Source organism: Pleurodeles waltl, chromosome 3_1 (assembly GCF_031143425.1).
Source record: "Pleurodeles waltl isolate 20211129_DDA chromosome 3_1, aPleWal1.hap1.20221129, whole genome shotgun sequence".
Lineage (NCBI taxonomy): Eukaryota > Metazoa > Chordata > Amphibia > Caudata > Salamandridae > Pleurodeles > Pleurodeles waltl.
In genome coordinates this window covers 7400448-7422028 of record NC_090440.1, presented here as the reverse complement: position 1 = coordinate 7422028, position 21581 = coordinate 7400448, and the positions used below count along the sequence as shown (strand labels likewise).

Here is a 21581-nt window from a genome sequence, read left to right as displayed (position 1 = left end):
CTCACACATCTGGAGATGCACCACCCCCAGATAAAGAAAGCCGCAAGTTCGATGCAGCTGGTAAAAGAGTCGCAGCACAAGCTGCAAACCAGTGGCGCATCGCGAACTCCCAGGCACTACTTGCGCGCTATGACAGAGCCCACTGGGACGAGATGCAACATCTCATTGAACATCTGCCCAAGGACTTCCAAAATAGGGCGAAACAAGTGGTTGAGGAGGGACAGACCATCTCCAACAACCAGATACGTTCCTCCATGGACGCTGCAGATACAGCTGCACGGACAATTAATACATCTGTAACTATCAGACGGCATGCATGGCTCCGAACGTCTGGATTTAAACCAGAGATTCAACAAGCAGTTCTCAATATGCCTTTTAATGAAAAAGAACTGTTCGGTCCAGAAGTGGACACAGCGATTGAGAAACTCAAAAAAGATACGGACACTGCCAAAGCCATGGGCGCACTCTACTCCCCGCAGAGCAGAGGGAATTACAGCACATTCCGTAAAACGCCCTTTCGAGGGGGGTTTCGGGGTCAAAGCACACAAGCCAGCACCTCACAAGCAACACCGTCCACTTACCAGGGACAGTATAGAGGAGGTTTTCGGGGACAATATAGAGGAGGGCAATTCCCTAGAAATAGAGGGAGATTTCAAAGCCCCAAAACCCCTACTACTAAACAATGACTCACATGTCACTCACCCCCTCCACACAACACCAGTGGGGGGAAGAATAGGTCATTATTACAAAGCATGGGAGGAAATCACTACAGACACTTGGGTTCTAGCAATTATCCAACATGGTTATTGCATAGAATTTCTACAATTCCCTCCAAACATACCACCAAAAGCACAAAATTTAACAACACACCATTCCAATCTCCTGGAGATAGAAGTGCAGGCACTATTGCAAAAGAATGCAATCGAATTAGTGCCAAACACACAAATAAACACAGGAGTTTACTCACTGTACTTTCTGATACCAAAGAAGGACAAAACGCTGAGACCAATCCTAGACCTCAGAGTAGTGAACACTTTCATCAAATCAGACCACTTCCACATGGTCACACTACAAGAAGTATTGCCATTGCTAAAACTACACGACTACATGGCAACTTTAGACCTCAAGGATGCTTATTTCCATATACCAATACACCCCTCTCACAGGAAATACCTAAGGTTTGTATTCAAAGGAATACATTACCAATTCAAGGTACTGCCTTTCGGATTAACAACCGCACCAAGAGTCTTTACCAAATGTCTAGCGGTAGTCGCTGCACACATAAGAAGGCAGCAAATACATGTGTTCCCATATTTGGACGACTGGCTAATCAAGGCCCATTCGTTCATACAGTGCTCAAATCACACAAATCAGATCATACAAACCCTCTTCAAACTCGGGTTCACCGTCAATTTCACAAAATCCAAAATTCTGCCACGCAAGGTACAACAATACCTGGGAGCCATAATAGACACATCAAAGGGAGTAGCCACTCCAAGTCCACAAAGAATTCAAAATTTCAACACCATCATACAACGCATGTATCCAACACAAAAGATACAGGCAAAGATGGTATTACAACTCCTAGGCATGATGTCATCATGCATAGCCATTGTCCCAAACGCAAGACTGCACATGAGGCCATTACAACAATGCCTAGCATCACAGTGGTCTCAAGCACAGGGTCACCTTCTAGATCTGGTGTTAATAGACCGCCAAACTTACCTCTCGCTTCTGTGGTGGAACAACATAAATTTAAACAAGGGGCGGCCTTTCCAAGACCCAGTGCCACAATACGTAATAACAACAGATGCTTCCATGACAGGGTGGGGAGCACACCTCGATCAACACAGCATACAAGGACAATGGAACGTACATCAAACAAAACTGCATATCAATCACCTAGAACTTCTAGCAGTTTTTCAAGCACTAAAAGCTTTCCAACCAATAATAGTTCACAAATACATTCTCGTCAAAACAGACAACATGACAACAATGTATTATCTAAACAAGCAGGGAGGGACGCACTCCACGCAGTTAAGCCTGCTAGCACAAAAAATTTGGCATTGGGCAATTCACAACCAAATTCGCCTAATTGCACAGTTTATACCAGGGATACAAAATCAACTCGCAGACAATCTCTCTCGAGATCACCAACAGGTCCACGAATGGGAAATTCACCCCCAAATTCTGAACACTTATTTCAAACTCTGGGGAACACCTCAGATAGACTTGTTTGCGACAAGGGAGAACGCAAAATGCCAAAACTTCGCATCCAGGTACCCACACAAACAATCCCAAGGCAATGCCCTATGGATGAACTGGTCAGGGATATTTGCTTACGCTTTTCCTCCTCTCCCTCTCCTTCCTTACCTGGTAAACAAACTCAGTCAAAGCAAACTCAAACTCATATTGATAGCACCAACTTGGGCAAGGCAACCCTGGTACACAACGCTGCTAGACCTATCAGTGGTACCCTGCATCAAATTGCCCAACAGGCCAGATCTGTTCACACAGCACAACCAAAAGATCAGACACCCAGATCCAGCATCGCTGAATCTAGCAATCTGGCTCCTGAAATCCTAGAATTCGGGCACTTACAACTTACCCAAGAATGTATGGAAGTCATAAAACAAGCAAGAAGGCCATCCACCAGGCACTGCTATGCAAGTAAATGGAAGAGGTTTGTTTGCTACTGCCATATTAATCAAATACAACCATTACACACAACTCCAGAACATGTAGTGGGTTACTTGCTTCACTTACAAAAATCTAACCTAGCTTTCTCTTCCATTAAGATTCACCTTGCAGCAATATCTGCATACCTGCAGACTACCTATTCAACTTCCCTATATAAAATACCAGTCATTAAAGCATTCATGGAGGGCCTTAGGAGAATTATACCACCAAGAACACCACCTGTTCCTTCATGGAACCTAAATGTTGTCCTAACTAGACTTATGGGTCCACCTTTTGAACCCATGCACTCCTGCGACATACAGTTCCTAACCTGGAAGGTGGCATTTCTCATCGCCATTACTTCCCTGAGAAGAGTAAGCGAGATTCAGGCGTTTACTATACAGGAACCTTTTATACAACTACACAAAAATAAAGTCGTCCTAAGGACCAATCCTAAATTTTTGCCAAAGGTTATTTCACCGTTCCATCTAAATCAAACAGTGGAACTTCCAGTGTTCTTTCCACAGCCAGATACCGTAGCTGAAAGGGCACTACATACATTAGATGTCAAAAGAGCATTAATGTATTACATTGACAGAACAAAAAACATCAGAAAGACTAAACAACTCTTTATTGCATTTCAAAAACCCCTTAGGAAACCCAATTTCAAAACAAGGTATAGCCAGATGGATAGTTAAATGCATCCAAATCTGCTACCTTAAAGCTAAACAACAGCTGCCCATTACACCAAGGGCACACTCAACCAGAAAGAAAGGTGCTACCATGGCCTTTCTAGGAAACATCCCAATGCAAGAAATATGTAAGGCAGCCACATGGTCTACGCCTCACACATTCACCAAGCACTACTGTGTAGACGTGTTATCCGCACAACAAGCCACAGTAGGTCAAGCCGTATTAAGGACATTATTTCAGACTACTTCCACTCCTACAGGCTGATCCACCGCTTTTGGGGAAATAACTGCTTACTAGTCTATGCAGAACATGCGTATCTACAGCGACAGATGCCATCGAACTGAAAATGTCACTTACCCAGTGTACATCTGTTCGTGGCATCAGTCGCAGTAGATTCGCATGTGCCCACCCGCCTCCCCGGGAGCCTGTAGCAGTTTGGAAGTTACCTTCAATTATTTCTATATGTATCATCTCAACCTTAAATAGGTGCATACTTAGTCACTCCATTGCATGGGCACTATTACTACAATTCAACTCCTACCTCACCCTCTGCGGGGAAAAACAATCGAAGATGGAGTCGACGCCCATGCGCAATGGAGACAAAAGGAGGAGTCACTCGGTCCCGTGACTCGAAAGACTTCTTCGAAGAAAAACAACTTGTAACACTCCGGCCCAACACCAGATGGCGAGCTATTGCAGAACATGCGAATCTACTGCGACTGATGCCACGAACAGATGTACACTGGGTAAGTGACATTTTCATCATCTGCATATGCAAAGGCCGTGAATAGTCTGTGAGCGACACAAAAAGAGAGCAGGTATGTTCCGAGCCTAGTATAGTCAGAAATGTGGTATCATCTAGAATCTAAACTCTGCAATACTCAGGGGTGCTATTGTCAATTACCAAAGGTCCGCTTGTCCCCGCTTAGTTCCATAGAATTTGTATGCAACTAAGTGGGACAAGTGGACTTGTATCATACAGATAGATTTCGGAACTATCTAGTCCCTTGGACAAGCAGTTATTTATAAAATCCCACACCCCTCTGTAGGCATGTGGTTGGGTCATAAGCCAGAGTGTGTCTGTACTTGTATTGACAGGAGATTGGGAGGTGTGGGTCTAGTGTACTACAAGGGCTCATAGCGTGCTGGGTATCTCACATGCAGGAGCACATAGCAGGAGGCTGGTCTTTAACTCTTGTGTTTGCTTCTCCCCCAGGTACTCGCTGCTGCAGGTCTGCCTGCTCTGCTGTGGGGTGCTGGTGATGGTGCTGCTGTCTGTCAGCGTGGGATGACCTCAGTGTGACTTCTCTGCTGCTTGTGGACTTTAAGCAGCTGCCTGACTGTTACATAGCAATAAGAAACACTAATTTAAAACCTATAGTATAATATATATACAGAGAGTGTGCAATCGAGTGTGTGCTTAGAAAGTATCCGGCTGATGTACCCCTCTGGAGCTTGCCAGCTTACATAAGCTGCGTGGATCACTGAGACACTGTCCCCCAGGGGTACCTTCATCTGTGCCAGACCAGAATCCTTTCCTGTGCTGCTGTGGAACCAGGACAGTAACAACTGTGCACTTTCACCAGGTCACAAGAGAACTTTACACACCACTGGGAACCGGGAACAGATGTGGAGGTCATCAGTACATGTGCGGTGACAGAGAGACCTGCCTGGGGACTACCGAACCAGGAACTGTGCAAGTTCAGCACTTTCACCATGCCAGAGGAAACCTTTCACAGAACCAGGAACTAGTAGTGAACAGCATCACCTTGGAGATGAAGGACCATCACCAAAGCAGAGAGCCACCCCTTGGCTACTTTTAGCCAGCTGCTAGGGGACAGTATGAGTACGTTAACGGTATTCAAATATACACCTCTGTGGAACTCCCCCAGACATACTCCAGTGGACATTATAATCTACACCGTGATGCAAAACACCTTGCAAGGCTCAGACCATTGGACTTGTGTACCTACAGGTGTGCAGCACTGTACTGCTCTGTCAGGCCTTGCACTGGGGCCATTGATGCTCAGATTTGTGCCACATACAACCTTCAGCCATGCAGTGTGCCCTCTGGCTTGCCTTATTATAATGCACACACTTCGGCCATATCTGCCCCACATACGTAAGGTTTAAAGTTCAGCCTTATACCACACTCTCGCCATGACACACACACACACAAACTCCAGCCACGCACAGTGCCAACCAGTATGCAACATATCACAAGCACTTGGCAGTGTACCACGCATACGTGCAATCAGCTTTGTACCAAACTGTAGCCATGTACAGTGTCCACTTGTGTGCATGCCTATAGCGCACATACACTCCAGTCCTGCACAGGGCCCACTTGTGTGCGTGCCTGTAGCGCGCGCGCGCACGCACACACTCTGGCCAAACCCAGTGACCAGGTGTGTGCATGACTATATTGTGCGCACACTTAAGCCCTGCACAGGGCCCACTTGTGTGCATGCCTCTAGAGCACACACACTCCAGCCGTGCACAGTGCCCACTTGTGTGCATGCTTGTAGTGTGCACACATACCCTCCAGCGGGCCCACTTGTGTGTATGCCTATAGCACACACACAGCCCGGCCACATGCAGTGCCAACTGGTGTGCAGCATTATATCAGATATACTTTAGACGTGCACAACACATACTCGCATAAAACTTTATAACATGCACCAGTTATGCAAAGTGCCCACTTGTACATCGCTTACCACACATACACTGCAGCCATGCACTGTGGCAAATTTAATGCAGTTTATTATTGTGCACAATGATGTGTAGTTTTATACCATGCAGACTCTGGACATGCCCCCTGTCCATTAATTTGTAACATTGTGCAACAAGTACTCCGGCCCTGCACTCCGGCCCTGCACTTTGCTCACTGGCATGCTGCACTATACTGCACACTAGAGCCATGCAACAACCGTGCCTGCCCAGTGGTGGGCTGAACTATCCTGCGCACTACAGCCATGCATGCCCACTGGTGGGCTGAACTACCCTGCACCATACAGCCATGCAACAGGCATGCATGCCTACTGTTGGGCTGAAATATCCTGCTCACTACAGCCATGCATGCCCAGTGGTGGGCTGAACTATCCTGAGCACTACAGCCATGCATGCCCACTGGTAGGTAGCACTGCCATGCACACTTTAGCCCTGCAGCGTGCCGACTAGTGTGTTGTACTATGCCAGCCACACAGTAGGTTTTCACACTGGCCACTTGTATGCATGATTGTACACTACACACGCTCCCGCTATGGACTTGGTACAGGTGTGCGTTGCTGTGTTATGCATACTTGTCATGGTTATTTCAGCCATGCTACAGACACGTACCGTATCCCACACACTCAGACCTTGTACAGTGGCCACTGGTCTGTACACGGAATCATGCATACTACGCCCCCCAGTCTGCTTATATCAATAACACTGCTTGTTTTATTCCCTCAGATTTGAGTCAGAAGATCCATGCACGTGTTGTGCGATTTGCCACGAATGGAGGGAGCAGAGAACATGCATTTCTGTCTGGGTATGAGTGTACGTGGCCAGAAGGCAAATGTTGCTTATACAGCTCTGAACATATGAGACCATTCAACCAAAGAAGAATGTATATATTCCTGGGCTACAGAAATATAGCCCGAGAACATAGGCCATTGATGTGCCTGACTGAAGGCTAGAGTACCTCCCATGAACTGTTGGTGATGGACAGTAGGAGCTGGGCACCCGATGGACAAAGTCACTCACCGCTCGGACACCTACAGGGTTTATTGGCCAGTTACTGTTCTCATAATGCAATCTCCTCACCCAAAGATTGGGCCCCCCCCAAACACCACCTCCACCTTTCCCATTACATGCAGGCATTTCACCCCAGACTGGTCTTACACCTAAGGGATGAGACCCCCATCACATACTGCCATTTCATGCCACTCAAGACTGGTCTCACACCCAAGGGCTGAGACCCCCATCACATACAGACATTTCAACCACATGGCTCAGTCCCCCGACCCACTGGTCATATACCCAGGACCTGGGATCATACAAAGGTGCTGCACCAGTCGAGGCTCAGACATACCCACCACTTACTAGTTTCATGTACTGCAAAGTCTTCTTAATCCAGTTACGAAGGGTTAAGGCTCTGTCATGTTGGTGTGCATACAGCTCTGTCTGTATAATGCACTGTTGTGCACCGTGGGGCCCCTGCTCTGCTACTACAGGCCACATTCACTCCTGTCCTGCAGAGTAAGACTATCCCAGTGTGTTCTGTGGGGTCCTCTTCGCTCAGCAACAAGCAACTTGGCCTCTGTCGTATATTGTGAGGGTCCAGCTCTCTCACTGTGATACGCACCCAGTCATGCACCATGGAGGTCTTGTGTGGGATCCTCTTCGCTCAGTAACAAACGGTTCCACCTCTGCCATGAAAGACGAGGGTCCCCCTCTGGTAGTACCATGCATGGTAGGGGGCCCCTTCTGCCGGTACAATGCACAGCCTGTCGTGCACTATGGGGGTCCTGCAACCCCAGTACAGGTAACAGTCACTACTGTACTGCAGAGTCAGACTATCCCAGTGTGTCCATCCTGTGGGATCTTCTTCGCTCATTAACAAATGGATGGTGAGAGTCCCCTTCTGCCTGAACCATGTGTGGCGTGGATCCCCTTCTGTCTATTCCAATGCATGGCGAGGATTGTCTTCTGTCTGTACAATGCGTGCCAAGGCTCCCCTTCTGCCTCTACCATGCGTGGGGAGGATCACGTTCTGCCTCTACCATGTGTGGAGTGTGTCCCCTTCTGCCTCTGCGTCTACTATGCATGGCAAGGATCGCCTTCTGCCTCTACCATGCGTGGCGAGGGTCCCCTTCTGCCAGTACCATGCATGGTAAGGGGCCCCTTCTGCCGGTACAATGCACAGCCTGTCGTGCACTATGGGGGTCCCGCAACCCCAGTACAGGTCACAGTCACTACTGTACTGCAGAGTCAGACTATTCCAGTGTGTCCATCCTGTGGGATCTTCTTCGCTCAGTAACAAATGGATCGTGAGAGTCCCCTTCTGCCTGTACCATGTGTGGCATGGATCCCCTTCTGTCTATTCCAATGCGTGGCGAGGATTGTCTTCTGTCTGTACAATGTGTGCCAAGGCTCCCCTTCTGCCTCTACCATGTGTGGCGTGGGTCCCCTTGTGCCTCTACCATGCGTGGCGAGGGTCCCCTTGTGCCTCTACCATGCGTGGCGAGGGTCCCCTTCTGCCTGGACCATGTATGGTGAGGATCCCCTTCTGCCTGGACCATGTATGGCGAGGATCCCCTTCTGCCTCTACCATGCGTGGCGAGGATTGTCTTCTGTCTGTACAATGTGTGCCAAGGCTCCCCTTCTGCCTCTACCATGTGTGGCGTGGGTCCTCTTCTGCCTCTGCCTCTACCATGCGTGGCGAGGGTCCCCTTGTGCCTCTACCATGCGTGGCGAGGGTCCCCTTCTGCCAATACCATGCATGGCGAGGGTCCCCTTCTGCCTGGACCATGTATGGCGAGGATCCCCTTCTGCCTCTACCATGCGTGGGGAGGATCGCCTTCTGCCTCTACCATGTGTGGCGAGGGTCCTCTTCTTGATCTACCATGCGAGGCGAGGGTATGTGTAGCGTGGGTGCCCTTCTGCCTGTACCATGTATGGCATGGGTCCCCTTCTGCCTCTGACTCTTCTATGCATGGCAAGGATCGCCTTCTGTCTCTACCATGCATGGCGAGGGTCCCCTTCCGCCAATACCATGCATGGCGAGGGTCCCCTTCTGCCTGGACCGTGCATGGCGAGGATCCCCTTCTGCCTGTACCATGTGTAGCGTGGGTGCCCTTCTGCCTGTACCATGTGTGGCGTGGGTCCCCTTCTGCCTGTACCATGTGTAGCGAGGTTCGCTTTCTGCCTGTGCCATGCATGGCGAAGATCGCCTTCTGCCTGTGCCATGCGTGGCGAGGATCGCCTTCTGCCTGTACCATACGTGGCGAGGATCGCCTTCTGCCTCTACAATGCGTGGTGAGGATCGCCATCTGCCTCTACCATGCGTGGCAAGGGTCCCCTTCTGCCAGGACCATGCTTGGTGAGGTTCTCATTCTGCCTGTACCATGTGTAGCGTGGGTGCCCTTCTGCCTGTACCATGTGTGGCGTGGGTCCCCTTCTGCCTCTACAATGCATGGTGAGGATCGCCATCTGCCTGTACCATGCGTGGCGAGGATAGCCTGCTGCCTGTACCATGTGTGGCGAGGATCGCCTTCTGCCTCTACAATGCGTGGTGAGGATCGCCATTTGCCTGTACCATGCGTGGTGAGGATCGCCATCTGCCTCTACCATGTGTGGCGAGGGTCCCCTTCTGCCAGGACCATGCTTGGTGAGGTTCTCATTCTGCCAGTACAATGCACAGCCTGTCGTGCATGGTGGAGAGCTAGTATAATGTACAATGTGCCATGTTGAGTCCTACGGTACTGTCTCTCCTGTACTGTGGAGGTCTTGTTCTCAGAGCTGCATGCCATGTTATATGGATCTGTAACCTGATTGTACGAGAACGCGCAAGCTTTCAGCTATCCGGGATTCTGTTCTCACAGTAATGTGAGGCACAACCTCTTTTTTCATTCTCTGAGGCCTTATTGCCTGTGTGTGGGACTCCCAGGGCCAACCATGCTTTTCTGTGTATGTTGGACGTGGGCACTCTGTCGTCAGACCCTGTTCTCCTTGTTAGTACACACAGGCCATTGACACATTGTCAGATCATACACTGTTTTTGACAGGCAAGGCATGTCATGCGTTGTCAGATCCTGCACTCCCTGCGTTGGATGCACCGGATGAATCATGCGTTCTTAATCCTGCACATAAAGGATGAGTCATGCATTGTCAGATCATACACTCCCTGTGTTGGACACACAGTGTCAGTGACACGTTGTCAGATCCCACACTCTGTGATTGACAGACAGGGCCTGTCATGAATTGTCAGATCCCTCCCGTCCTGTGTTGGACACACAGGGCCAGTCTCGCATTTTCAGATCCTGCACACCCTATATTGGTCTCACAGTTACGTGTCATGTATGTCAGATTCTGCACTCTGTGAATGACCGACAGGGCCTGGCATGAATTGTCATATCCCTCACATCCTGTTGGACACACCTCTCGCATTCTCAGATTCTGCACACCCTGTGTTGGTCCCACAGGACGAGTCTTGTATGTCAGATCCTGCACTCTGTGATTGACAGACAGGGTCTGACATGAATTGTCAGATCCCTCACGTCCTGTGTTAGACACACAGGGCCAGTCTTGCATTCTCACATCCTGCACACCCTGTGTTGGTGTCACAGGACGAGTCATGTGTTGTCAGATCCTGCACTCTGTGATTGACAGAGAAGGCCTGTCATGCGTTGTCAGATCCCTCACGCCCAGGACGAGTCATGCGTATTCAGATCCCTCACATCCTCTGTTGGACCCACAGGGTCAGCTGTGCAATGTTCCTTGTGTTGGACACAGAGACTGTTGTCAGCCATGTGTTTTACTCCATTGTTTAGACACACAAGCTTCTGTGTTGGATCCTGCTTTCCTGTGTTCGACACACAAGGGCCATTGATGTAGTGTTGGGTCCTGCACTCTGCCTTGGACACACAGCTAGTTGTGCATTATTCTGCATTGAAGGGATTAACAAGGCCAGTTATGCGCTGTTGGATCCTGCCCTCGCCAGCCCCGACTTTGCCATGTGCGGAAGATTTGTAGGAAGCCAGCAAGAGCAACAGTTGTGTCATGTGCAGCAGTCGAGTTCTCTGACATTTGCATTTTTAGAGGACAGATGTTTGTCTGTTTCACAAAGCATCCTCGTGGTTCATGTGACAGTGTGCCTGGTCTCTCTGATCCTCTTCCTGTAGCTGGTTGGTTGGAGGGCACCATTGGGTTCTGACCACACAGCACTGGTGTAGTGGTGCCCGGCACCGGAGGGCAGGCCCCCACCAGCCTTGATACATTTGGATATTGTGACAGAGGGAGGGCATGTTGGGGTTATGGAAGAAGTCACTTTAAAAGTATTGAGTTCTGCTCTGTTGTCCCCCATTGTATGGTACGAGTGTGCAGTTTCTGATGGGTGGGGTGGGGTGAAATCAGTGCCACAGGTACAGTAATGTACAAGTATCCCACCCATGTGTCCTTCCCTGGGGTGGGAGACTGTGCTGTTCCTTGTAGGGTGCTTTCTGATGTCAATATAGAGATGTTTTATTTTGAGATACACTTTTGTACAAGTGTTATTTGGAGATGTTTATTGTTCATGTTCTGCTTTTTGCACGGAGTCTCTATAGACCCAATAAAAAGTTTCTTATAAGTTGCTTGGGATATTTTTCTTCCAGAATCTGGGGCTGGGGGGGAGGGGGGGGGCTGCCATTCCTTCCAGTGAGGTGAATGGCTTGTCTGAGGGCAGTAGATGCTGTGTGTGGAGACATCATGTGAGCTTTGCAGCAATTTCGTACCCTAGAAAAGGACACACCTCCAATCTAGAAGCTTCCAAAAGGCACTAATGACCAGGTCCTCCCAGTGAGAACTGGCAAACCAAATACTTTTTTCTTCAAAATGTCATCTTGTATGATGTCTGATAGACGATAGAGTTTATCGCTTATCTTATTTGATACTTACGAGAGCTATTTTTACCCTCTTAACACTTATGAACAAACATGGTGAGTTGAATGTTTTAGCCAGGTTAGCCCAAACTTTGCACCTGATTACGATCTTGGCCGATGGAATACTCGGTCACAAACATGAGTTACTCCATATGCCGTATCACGATTCCGATAGGATACATTGGGATCATAACACAGACGCCGGGATATCGCTCACGTTTGTGACGGGGTAACCCCGTCTGCTAAAGTCGCAATCAGGCCCCCATGTATTTTATGATAATAAACTAGAGGTAGGCGAACCATGCAGTGTCTCTGGCTGGGGTCTGAGAGCCCCACGCACGACCTGTGGCGTGAATTTGTTTTGCACCGTTTACTTGCCAAATATCCTATTATAATACCATAAAGACTGCCCAAAAATTTCCAAAAGTTTATTTCTTTAACATGCAGAAGCGTTTCATCTTAAGGCATTAGATTTTATCACTGTATTGAGAGGCATTTATTGAAAGTGACAGTTTTTAAACAAACGTAAGAATATTAATGCCACCCCAACTTCCATGACAGCTATGTAATCAGTGAATTAAGATGCAAGTCAGTTGCCACGTGCACCCCTTATGTGGCCTAGAATCCTACATAACCAGCATTATAGTCTTTAACCAAACCCAAGAGAGGTACTTCTATAGCACACCGCTTGAACTCATTAATTTCAAAGTGCTATCAGATGCAATAAGGAAAATAAGGGAAAGGGAGAAAAGGAAACAGTGAAATAAAATATTTGCCCAAGATTACACAGTTTGGGGAAGCCATAGAAAATACCAGGCTTTCTGATTTAGACTGCCATTGAGCCTCCAGATGGGCACCTTGTTCCCTGTCATGTTACAAATCACAGGGTAATGTTTTTTCTTAGGTTGTGGGTGCGTTAGGTTAGAGCGTGTCGGCAGGCATAAGCCTCATGGAAGCTCAGCTCGTTTTGAGCTCAAGGGCCCATGAGGACCCCAAGTTGAGCCAGAGGCTGGCATCTGGCTCGAGCTCACTTCTTTCACAAACACTGGTATGCCAGTTGTTTGTAATCCCAGAATAAAGACAATTCCAGTGTAGCATGAACTTTGAACAAACAGTTTAAAGGCAGCAACAGTTTGTTTGTTTATCATTTTTTGTAAATTCCATGCAGGTCTAATCAGTGCAGTAATACAGAGTGTGATCATCAGGAGCTCCCTCCATAGTTTTCAGTGACATTGAGAAACCCCCGCTACCCCTTACAGAATTTCAGGGGCTCCATCTGTTCCATCTAGGCACCAAGGATATGGATTCTCTCTCCGCTCATCAGACCCCTTCACATTCACGATTTCACCAGCTTAAGCTGAGTTTCCAATACCCCATCAACAAAGCCTGATAGTGAAACCTATGGTCCAGCAGGACAAACTTTTTTTTCCACTAAATCAGTCATCAAAACTTATCATGAAAATATCAGAAGACAAGAAGTAATGTTTACACTTTGTCCATCAGACCCGAAATACCAGGGCGAACATTGACTTAAGTGTCCTCTTGTGGTGGTGGTGGGGCATGTGGGTGTGGTGGTGGCACATGGGGGTGGTAGGGGAGCAAAGCAGAATTCAATCACCAGAGTTCACTGACAGTAATATCTCTGGGGAGGAGAGTGGGAGGAGGAGTTCAAGAATCGAGACCTTGACATCAGTGTAAACAAGTCTTCTCTCTTCAGCACAAGGCACCTGTGACCAGGGAAGGAGCCCCGATGGAAGAAAGTAAGCATATTCCTTTCTTTGCAAGACTGTTGTTAAAATGGAGACATGTTATTGCCTTCATCTAACTTGGCAACTCACCATCAGGCTGGTCTGATCCTCCGGCTCTCTGTGATCCCTGAGGAGATGACATCTTAGATGTATCCCCGCCCACACCCTTTTTCAGTCGTTACTCTGATATTTTCTCTTCTGTCTTTATAGCTGCATGTAGTGGACTTTGCTTCCTGTGTTTGCTCCTGTGGCGCATGCAGTGGAGATTGCTTCCTTTGGCGCATGCAGTGGAAGTTGCTTCCTGTGGAGCATGCATTGGAGTTTGCTTCCTGTGGTTGCTTGCTGTGGCGCATGCAGTGGCGGTTGCTTCCTGTTGAGCATGCAGTGAAGATTGTTTCCTGTGGAGCGTGCAGTGGAGGTTGCTTCCTCATGTTGTTTCCTGTGGAGTATATAGTGGAGGTTGCTTTTTATGGAGCATGCAGTGGAGGTTGCACCTGAGGAACATGCAGTGGAAGTTGGTTCCTATGGAGCATGCAGTGGAGGTTGGTTTCTGTGGATGCTCCTGTGGAGCATGCAGTTGATGTCGCTTTCTGTGGAACTTGAAGTGGAGATTGCATCTTGTAGAGCATGCAGTGGAGGTTGCTTTCTGTGGAGCATGCAGTGGAGGTTGCTTTCTGTGGAGCATGCAGTGGAGGTTGCTTTCTGTGGAGCATGCAGTGGAGGTTGCTTTCTGTGGAGCATGCAGTGGAGGTTGCGTTCTGTGGAGCATGCAGTGGTGGTTGCGTTCTGTGGAGCATGCAGTGGAGGTTGCTTTCTGTGGAGCACGCACTGGAGGTTGCGTTCTGTGGAGCATACAGTGGAGGTTGCTTGCTGTGGTGTATGTTGTGACGGGTTACTTTCTGTGGAGCATGCAGTAGAGGTTGTTTTCTGTGGTTTCTTTATGTGGAGCATGCAGTGGAGGTTGCTTTCTCTGGAGCATGCAGTGGAGGTTGCTTCGTGTAGAGCATGCAGTGGCGATTGCTTCCTGTAGAGCATGCAGTGGGGGTTGCTTGCTGTGGCGTATGTAGTGGCGGTTGCTTCCTGTGGAGCATGCTGTGGAGGTTTGTTTCTGTGGTTGCGCCCTGTGGAGCATGCAGTGGAGGTTGCTTGCTTTGGTGTTTGTAGTGGCGGTTGCGTCCTGTGGAGCATGCTGTGGAGGTTGCTTGCTGTGGTGTTTGTAGTGGCAGTTTCGTTCTGTGGAGCAGGCAGTGGAGGTTGCTAGCTGTGGCGTATGTAGTGGAGGTTGCTTTCTGTGGTGCATGCAGTGGAGGTTGTTTTCTGTGGTTGCTTCCTGTGGAGCATACAGTGGAGGTTGCTTCCTGTGGAGCATGCAGTGGAAGTTGGTTTCTGTGGTTGCTTCCTGTGGAACATGCAGTGGATGTTGCTTCCTGTGGAGCATGCAGTGGAGGTTGCTTTCTGTGGAGCATGCAGTGAAGGTTGCTTGCTGTGGCGAATGTAGTGGCAGTTGCTTTCAGTGGAGCATGCAGTGGAGGTTGCTTGCTGTGGCATATGTAGTGGCTGTTGCTTTCTGTGGAGCATGCAGTGGAGATTGCTTCTGTGTTCCTCCATGTTGTGTTTTGCGTCTCTACAGTTCTGTATGAATATCAGTGCTGGTTCGAGATCCTCTCACTTCCAGTGGGCCTCAGCCTTTCTGCTGTATTAGTCCCATGTGGTAAGTATTCATCCACTGAACAATTTTGTCCCTTTGTGTGAGTTCTCTCCCTCACTGATCTTTGCATAGGCCTCCTATCAATGCCTTTCACTGACAGCGTTCTGAGTCATAGTGTGCAAGGGTGTCTTGTATCTTATTACAGAGGAGAAAATGCCAGTCTGTCTGCATAACCCTTGTCATCTTTGCACTCACAGTGCCTTCGGGCAGTCCTCTACATTGGCATGACTTAGCATCATGGTCTACTCAGGGCGGCGCTGTGCTTGGACTCTGGATTCTTTTGACACTTCCCTTAAAAGCTACAAACTCAAGATGGCACTCACCAAGTGTACTTACCCGATTTTGATCATCTTGGCCTTAACATTTTATTTTTATTTTTACAAAAATCTGAAATATTTTTGTAAATTGGTCTCGAGTCATGCTTCAGGGTGTGTCCACATTTATTGATACTGTGAGTAAAACAAACGCTCAGCACATCTCCGGGGTTAGCCTAACTGCTCAACCAAGCGACCAGAAAAATAAAGCATTAGGTGATCTGTTTTTGCCTCTGGATACCAAGGTGTGGTTACTTGGACTCTGCACATTGTACATCATTTTTGTACACTATATAGAGAACCAGCCTCCAACACTCCTCAGCAGTGACCTCCCCCCTTGTTGTCCTTATTGACTTCTCAGCCAAAGCCATCTCTCACAGTTCTTGTTCACTCATCAGCAGCAACCACCTCTTTCAATCCCTGTTGACTCTAGCAGTGGCCACCTCTCTGAGCCCTTGTTGTCTCCTCAGCAGTGGCCACCTCTCTGAGCCCTTGTTGTCTTCTCAGCAGTGGTCACCTTTTGAAGCTCTTGTTGACTCAGCAGTGGTAGTCTCTCTCTGTCCTTGTTGACTCAGCAGTGGTAGTCTCTCACTGTCCTTGTTGACTCAGTAGTGATCATCTCTCACAACCCTTGTTAACTCAGCAGTGGTTGTAGCAGGCTGGTTCTCCATATAGTGTGCAACAATCATGTGCACTGTGCAGAAAGTCCAAGCAAACCTACTTTCATATCCAGAGGTAAAAAAAGACCACCTAATGCTCTGTTTTTGTGGTAGTGTGGGTGAGCAGTTAGACTTATCTTGGAGATGTGCTAAGTATTTGTTGTACAAACAGTATCAATAAATGTGGACACACTCGGAAGAATAACTCGAGACCAATTCACAGAAATGCTTGAGATCATCAACATACGGTAAGTACCTCTTAAGTTATAAATTTTCAAAGTTTAGAAAATGTCTCTGTTCTGTCCATAATTACGCACCATAGGAAGCAATGGAGAAATATTTTGAAAATGCATATAAAATCAGGCAATGCATTTACCAATGTCTCCTTTTGCACCTAAGTTGAGGTCATAGGTGTGGGCCTTGTGGACCAGCTGGAGAAGTTTGGCAGGCTCCCTGTTTTGGCGGAAGCAGCTGCAGAAAGTCATTGGAACTGGTGCAAGGCCACTGCAGGCGACCTCTTGGAAAAGCACTGCACAGGTGGATTTCAAGGAGAGTCCAGTGGGTCCCCTTGGAGTGTCGAGGTAGCAAACAGGAGTTCTGATCTTTGGGAAGAACACCTCCTTATGGGACCACAGCCGGTGGCCAGCAGAACTCGTACCCAACGCCCTCTCCATCAGACCTCACAAAACCTCAGCATCATCCTTGACAGCCACCTGTCCATGAATCGACAAGTAAACTCAGTCGCCTCTTCCTGCTTCTACATCCTCCGAGTGCTCTGCCAAATTTCCAAATGGATCCCTACCGAGACCAGAAAGGCCGGCACAAACACCCTGGTCACCCGCCACCTAGACTATGGCAATGCTCTCTACGCCGGAGTGTCCTACCAGCTACTTAAAAGACTTCAGACTATACAGAACACCACAGCCAGACTTATCCTCAACCTCCCCAAGGGGTCAAGCATCACCCCACACCTTGGGAATCTCCACTGGCTCCCCGTCCAGAATAGATGCCAATTCAAAATCCTCACACTTGCATACAAGGCTCTCCACAACCTAGGCCCCCCCTACATCAACCATTGACTGTGCTTCTATGTCCCAGCAAGACAACTACGCTCCCCCTACCTAAACCTTGCACACACCCCCCACATCCATCGCAACCGAAGCGGAGGCTGCTCCTCCTACACAGCATCCAAGTCATATACCCTTAGGGGTGAAAGTGCTGCCCATTACAAATGCTTGATTGATTGACTTAGTAGTGGTCATCTATCCCAGCCCTTTTTGACTCCTCAGGAGTTGTCATCTTTCACAGCCCTTGTAGACTCTTAAACAGTGGGCAGCTCTTGCAGCCTTTGTAGACTTCTCAGCAGTGGGCAGCTCTTGCAGCCCTTGTAGACTCTTCAGCAGTGGACACCTCTTGCAGCTCTTGCAGCCCTTGTAGACTCTTCAGCAGTGGACACCTCTTGCAGCTCTTGCAGCCCTTGTAGACTCTTCAGCAGTGGACACCTCTTGCAGCTCTTGTAGACTCTTCAGCAGTGGACACCTCTTGCAGCTCTTGTAGACTCTTCAGCAGTGGACACCTCTTGCAGCCCTCGTAGACTCTTCAGCAGTGGGCAGCTCTTTCAGCCCTTTTTGACTCCTCAGGAATTGTCATCTTTCACAGCTCTTGTAGTCTTCTCAGCAGTGGGCAGCTCCTGCAGCTCTTGTAGACTTCTCAGCAGTGGGCAGCTCTTGCAACCCTTTTAGACTCTCCAGCAGTGGTCAGCTCTTGCAGCCCTTGTAGACTCTAGAGCAGCGGCTACCTTTTGCAGCCCTTGTTGACTCAGTAGTGGTCACCTCTTGTAGCCCTTGTTGACTCTTCAGCAGTGCTCCTCTCTCGCAGCCCTTGTTGACCTCTCAGCAGTGGTCATCTCTCACAGCTCTTGTTGAACCTTCAGCAGTGGTCATCAGTCACAGTCCTTGTTGACGTCTCAGCAATGGTCATCTGTCACAGCCCTTGTTGACATCTCAGCAGTGGTCATCTCTCAAAGCCCTTGTTGACATCTCAGCAGTGGTCATCTCTCACAGCCCTTGTTGACGTCTCAGCAGTGGCCATCTGTCACAGCCCTTGTTGACCCCTCAGCAATGGTCATCTCTCACAGCCCTTGTTGACGTCTCAGCAGTGGTCACTTCTCACAGCCCTTGTTGAACCCTCAGCACTGGTCACCTCTCTGCTGTCCAGAGCGCTAACTGGAGATATTGAGTTCTATGTGCGCGCTTCAGACAGTGGAAGCACATAAAACCAGGAGCTTGTGTTTGCACTGAGCCAGTGCAGTAGTTCCCAAGCAGGACTGTACTGTCTGTAGTTTAGGAAAATGTGTCTACATGGGATCCTTCTTCCTGGAAGGGTTGTGTAGGAGGCTTGCCTAGCTTGTAGTGGGTACCTTGGGTACTTACACCTTATAGCAGGTTCAATTGTCCCTTATTAGCGAAATGTAGTAGTGTTCTAGCAGCTTAAGCTGATAGAGGTAGCTGTAGCAGAGCAGCTTAGGCTGAACTAGGAGACATGCAAAGCTCCTGCAATACCACGTATAGTTACACAGTACTTATACACAAGCAAAGACAATACTCAGTGTTACCAAACATAAAGGTACTTTATTTTAGTGATACAAGGCCAAAAATATCTTAGAGGCAACACTCCTCCTGGAGGTAAGTATTATTATATACAATATATACACTGGAGACCAAAATCAGTTAAGTAGATGGGAAGATATAGGCCTAGGGGCAACATAAACCATATACTAAGAAAGTGGAATGCGAATCACAAATTCCCCCCTAGGCAAGTGTAGTGTGTAGAGGATAGTGTGTAGAGGATCGCTGGGAGAGTAAGAAAACACCAAAGGTAAGTAAAATACCTAACCCCAGAGCCCAGGAAAGTAGGAGTAAAGTACTGCAAGTTTCCTTAGAACACACTATAAGTCGTGATTAGAGTTATTGCAAGAACCAAGCAAGACTGCAAGCAACAAATGGTGGATTCCTGGACCTGAAGATCTGTGAAGAGAGGAGACCAAGTCCAGAAATCGCAGAAGAATCCAGGAAGGACAGGAGCCCCGGCCAACCTAGAAGATGGCGCAAAAGAGGATTCTCCAGTTGGAAAAAGTCTGCAGCAGAGCACCAAAGAAGATGGCTGCAGGTTCCTGCGTGATGCAAAGGATGTCCCACGTCGAGATGTTGGATGCAGGCGAGTTGCAGTGCTGGATTCGTCCAACAAGCCTTTGTGCAAGCACTGTCGTGGAGTGCGTCTAAATGGCACTGCCTGAACCCAGGAGGGACCTGGGGGCCTCAACTCGGACGGACTGAGGAGGCAGAGGGGGCTCCCAACACTGGAGGGAACCCACAGATGACCAGGCAGCACCCACGGAGGTCCCAGGACACAGGGACAAAGAAGGTGCAAATTGCAGTTGCTGCAACACTACAAAAGAAGGTCCCACACTGCTGGAGAACAACTCAGAGAGTTGAGCATCGCAGGATAGAGTGCTGGGGACCTGGGCCAGTCTGTGCATGAATGAATCTTGCAAATAGTGCACAGAGGCCTCAGGAGGTAGGGATGACTCTGTGCACAGGGGTACTGTCGCAAACGGGGAAGGCAAGCTCTCACCTCTGCCAAATTTGGACAGCTGGACTTTACAACAGTCTGTGTCGAAGGGGTCCACCATTTGTGTTCCAGGGAGCATGCTCAACGCCAGGAGAGGAGTCCCAGAGAACCAGTCGTTGTCTTAGAAGGTGCCTACTGGAGCAGGGAAGTGACTCCGTCACTCCATGGGAGATTTCTTCGGTCCTTCTGGTGTAGGGTGAAAACAGGGAGTCCTCAGAGCGTGCACACTGTGGAAACTGTTGCTGGCTGGAACTGGAGCTGAAGTTGTATAGTCACTGTATCCTTCTTGGATACTTTGTTGCAATTACAGCGGTTCCTGGAGTAGTCTGCGGTTGATCCGACGGTCAGAGGATGAAGCAGGAGTTGCAGAGGATTCCTGGTGGAAAGTTACAAGCCAAATCTGAAGAGGAACCCACAGGAGAGACCCTAAATAGCCCTGAGAGGGGGATTGGCTACCTTATCAGGTAAGGACCTATCAGGAGGGGTATCTGATGTCACCTGCTGACACTTGCTACTCAGAGGCCTCCAGAGTGTCCCCACACCTTGCAAAGCAAGATGGCTAACACCAGGGACACACTGGGGAAGATCTGGGCACCACCCCTGGGTGTGTAGACTGGTTTATGCAAGGAGGGCACCATCTGTGCCCTTCAAAGCATTTCCAGAGGATCTGGGAGGCTACCCCTCCCAAGCCTGTAACACCTATTTCCAAAGGGAGTGGGTGTAACACCATCCTCCCAAAGGAAATGCTTTGTTCTGCCTTCCTGGGACTGAGCTGTGAAGACCCCAGGAGGGCAGTACCCTGTCTGTGAGGTGGCAGCAGCTGTAGCAGCAGTGCAAACCTCGGAGAGCTGGTTTGGCAGTACCCGGGGTCCATGGTGGAGCCCCCATGGTGCATGGTATAGGCCCCCCCAATATCAGATTTGGAATGGGGGGGACAATTCCATGATCTTAAACAGCTTACATGGCCGTATTCGGAGTTACCATTGTGAAGCTACATATAGGTATTGACCTATATATAGTGCACACATGTAATGGTGTCCCCGCACTCACAAATTCTGGGGATTTGGCCCTGGACTGCGTGAGGGCACCTTTGCTAGTGCAAGAGTGCCTTCACACTTAGTAACTTTGCACTTAGCCTTCTGTAAATGAAGGTTAGACACATAGGTGACTTTTTTTTTTTATTTAATCTCTTTATTAATTCAACATTAATATACAAGGTGAAACACTCCTGCATCAACTGTTTAGGTACACGGGAATTGGTACATTCCATATATCATAAAAATAGAGATACAATTTAAACAACAACAGTAAACTATGCCACTTGTCGAGAATTACGCTGCCCCTCTACAGAGTGGAGGAGGTGCTAGGCAGAGAGCTTAAGGAAGAGGAGGGACGTAGGGTGCCCAAACGCGCCAAAAGGGCATGATATGTTTGTGGAGCGGCGTCAAGCAATAGTAAGATGAACTAAAGAGTGGGATGGGCCAAGACTCAATGGAAAGGGCAATGAGTGTGTCAAGGACTCCCACGCG

The 21581-nt window shown here is 48.7% G+C and overlaps 1 protein-coding gene across 1 annotated transcript in view; it reads left to right on the top strand.

Moving 5' to 3' along the window:
- SLC39A13 (solute carrier family 39 member 13) overlaps positions 1 to 11705 on the top strand; it is a 162239-nt gene extending 150534 nt beyond the window's left edge. Inside the window, exon 10 of the mRNA XM_069221625.1 lies at positions 4589 to 11705. Coding sequence (XP_069077726.1) covers positions 4589 to 4664 — 76 coding nt within the window. The 3' untranslated portion in view covers positions 4665 to 11705. The remainder of the gene's footprint in view (positions 1 to 4588) is intronic.
- Positions 11706 to 21581: the final 9876 nt, after the last annotated feature.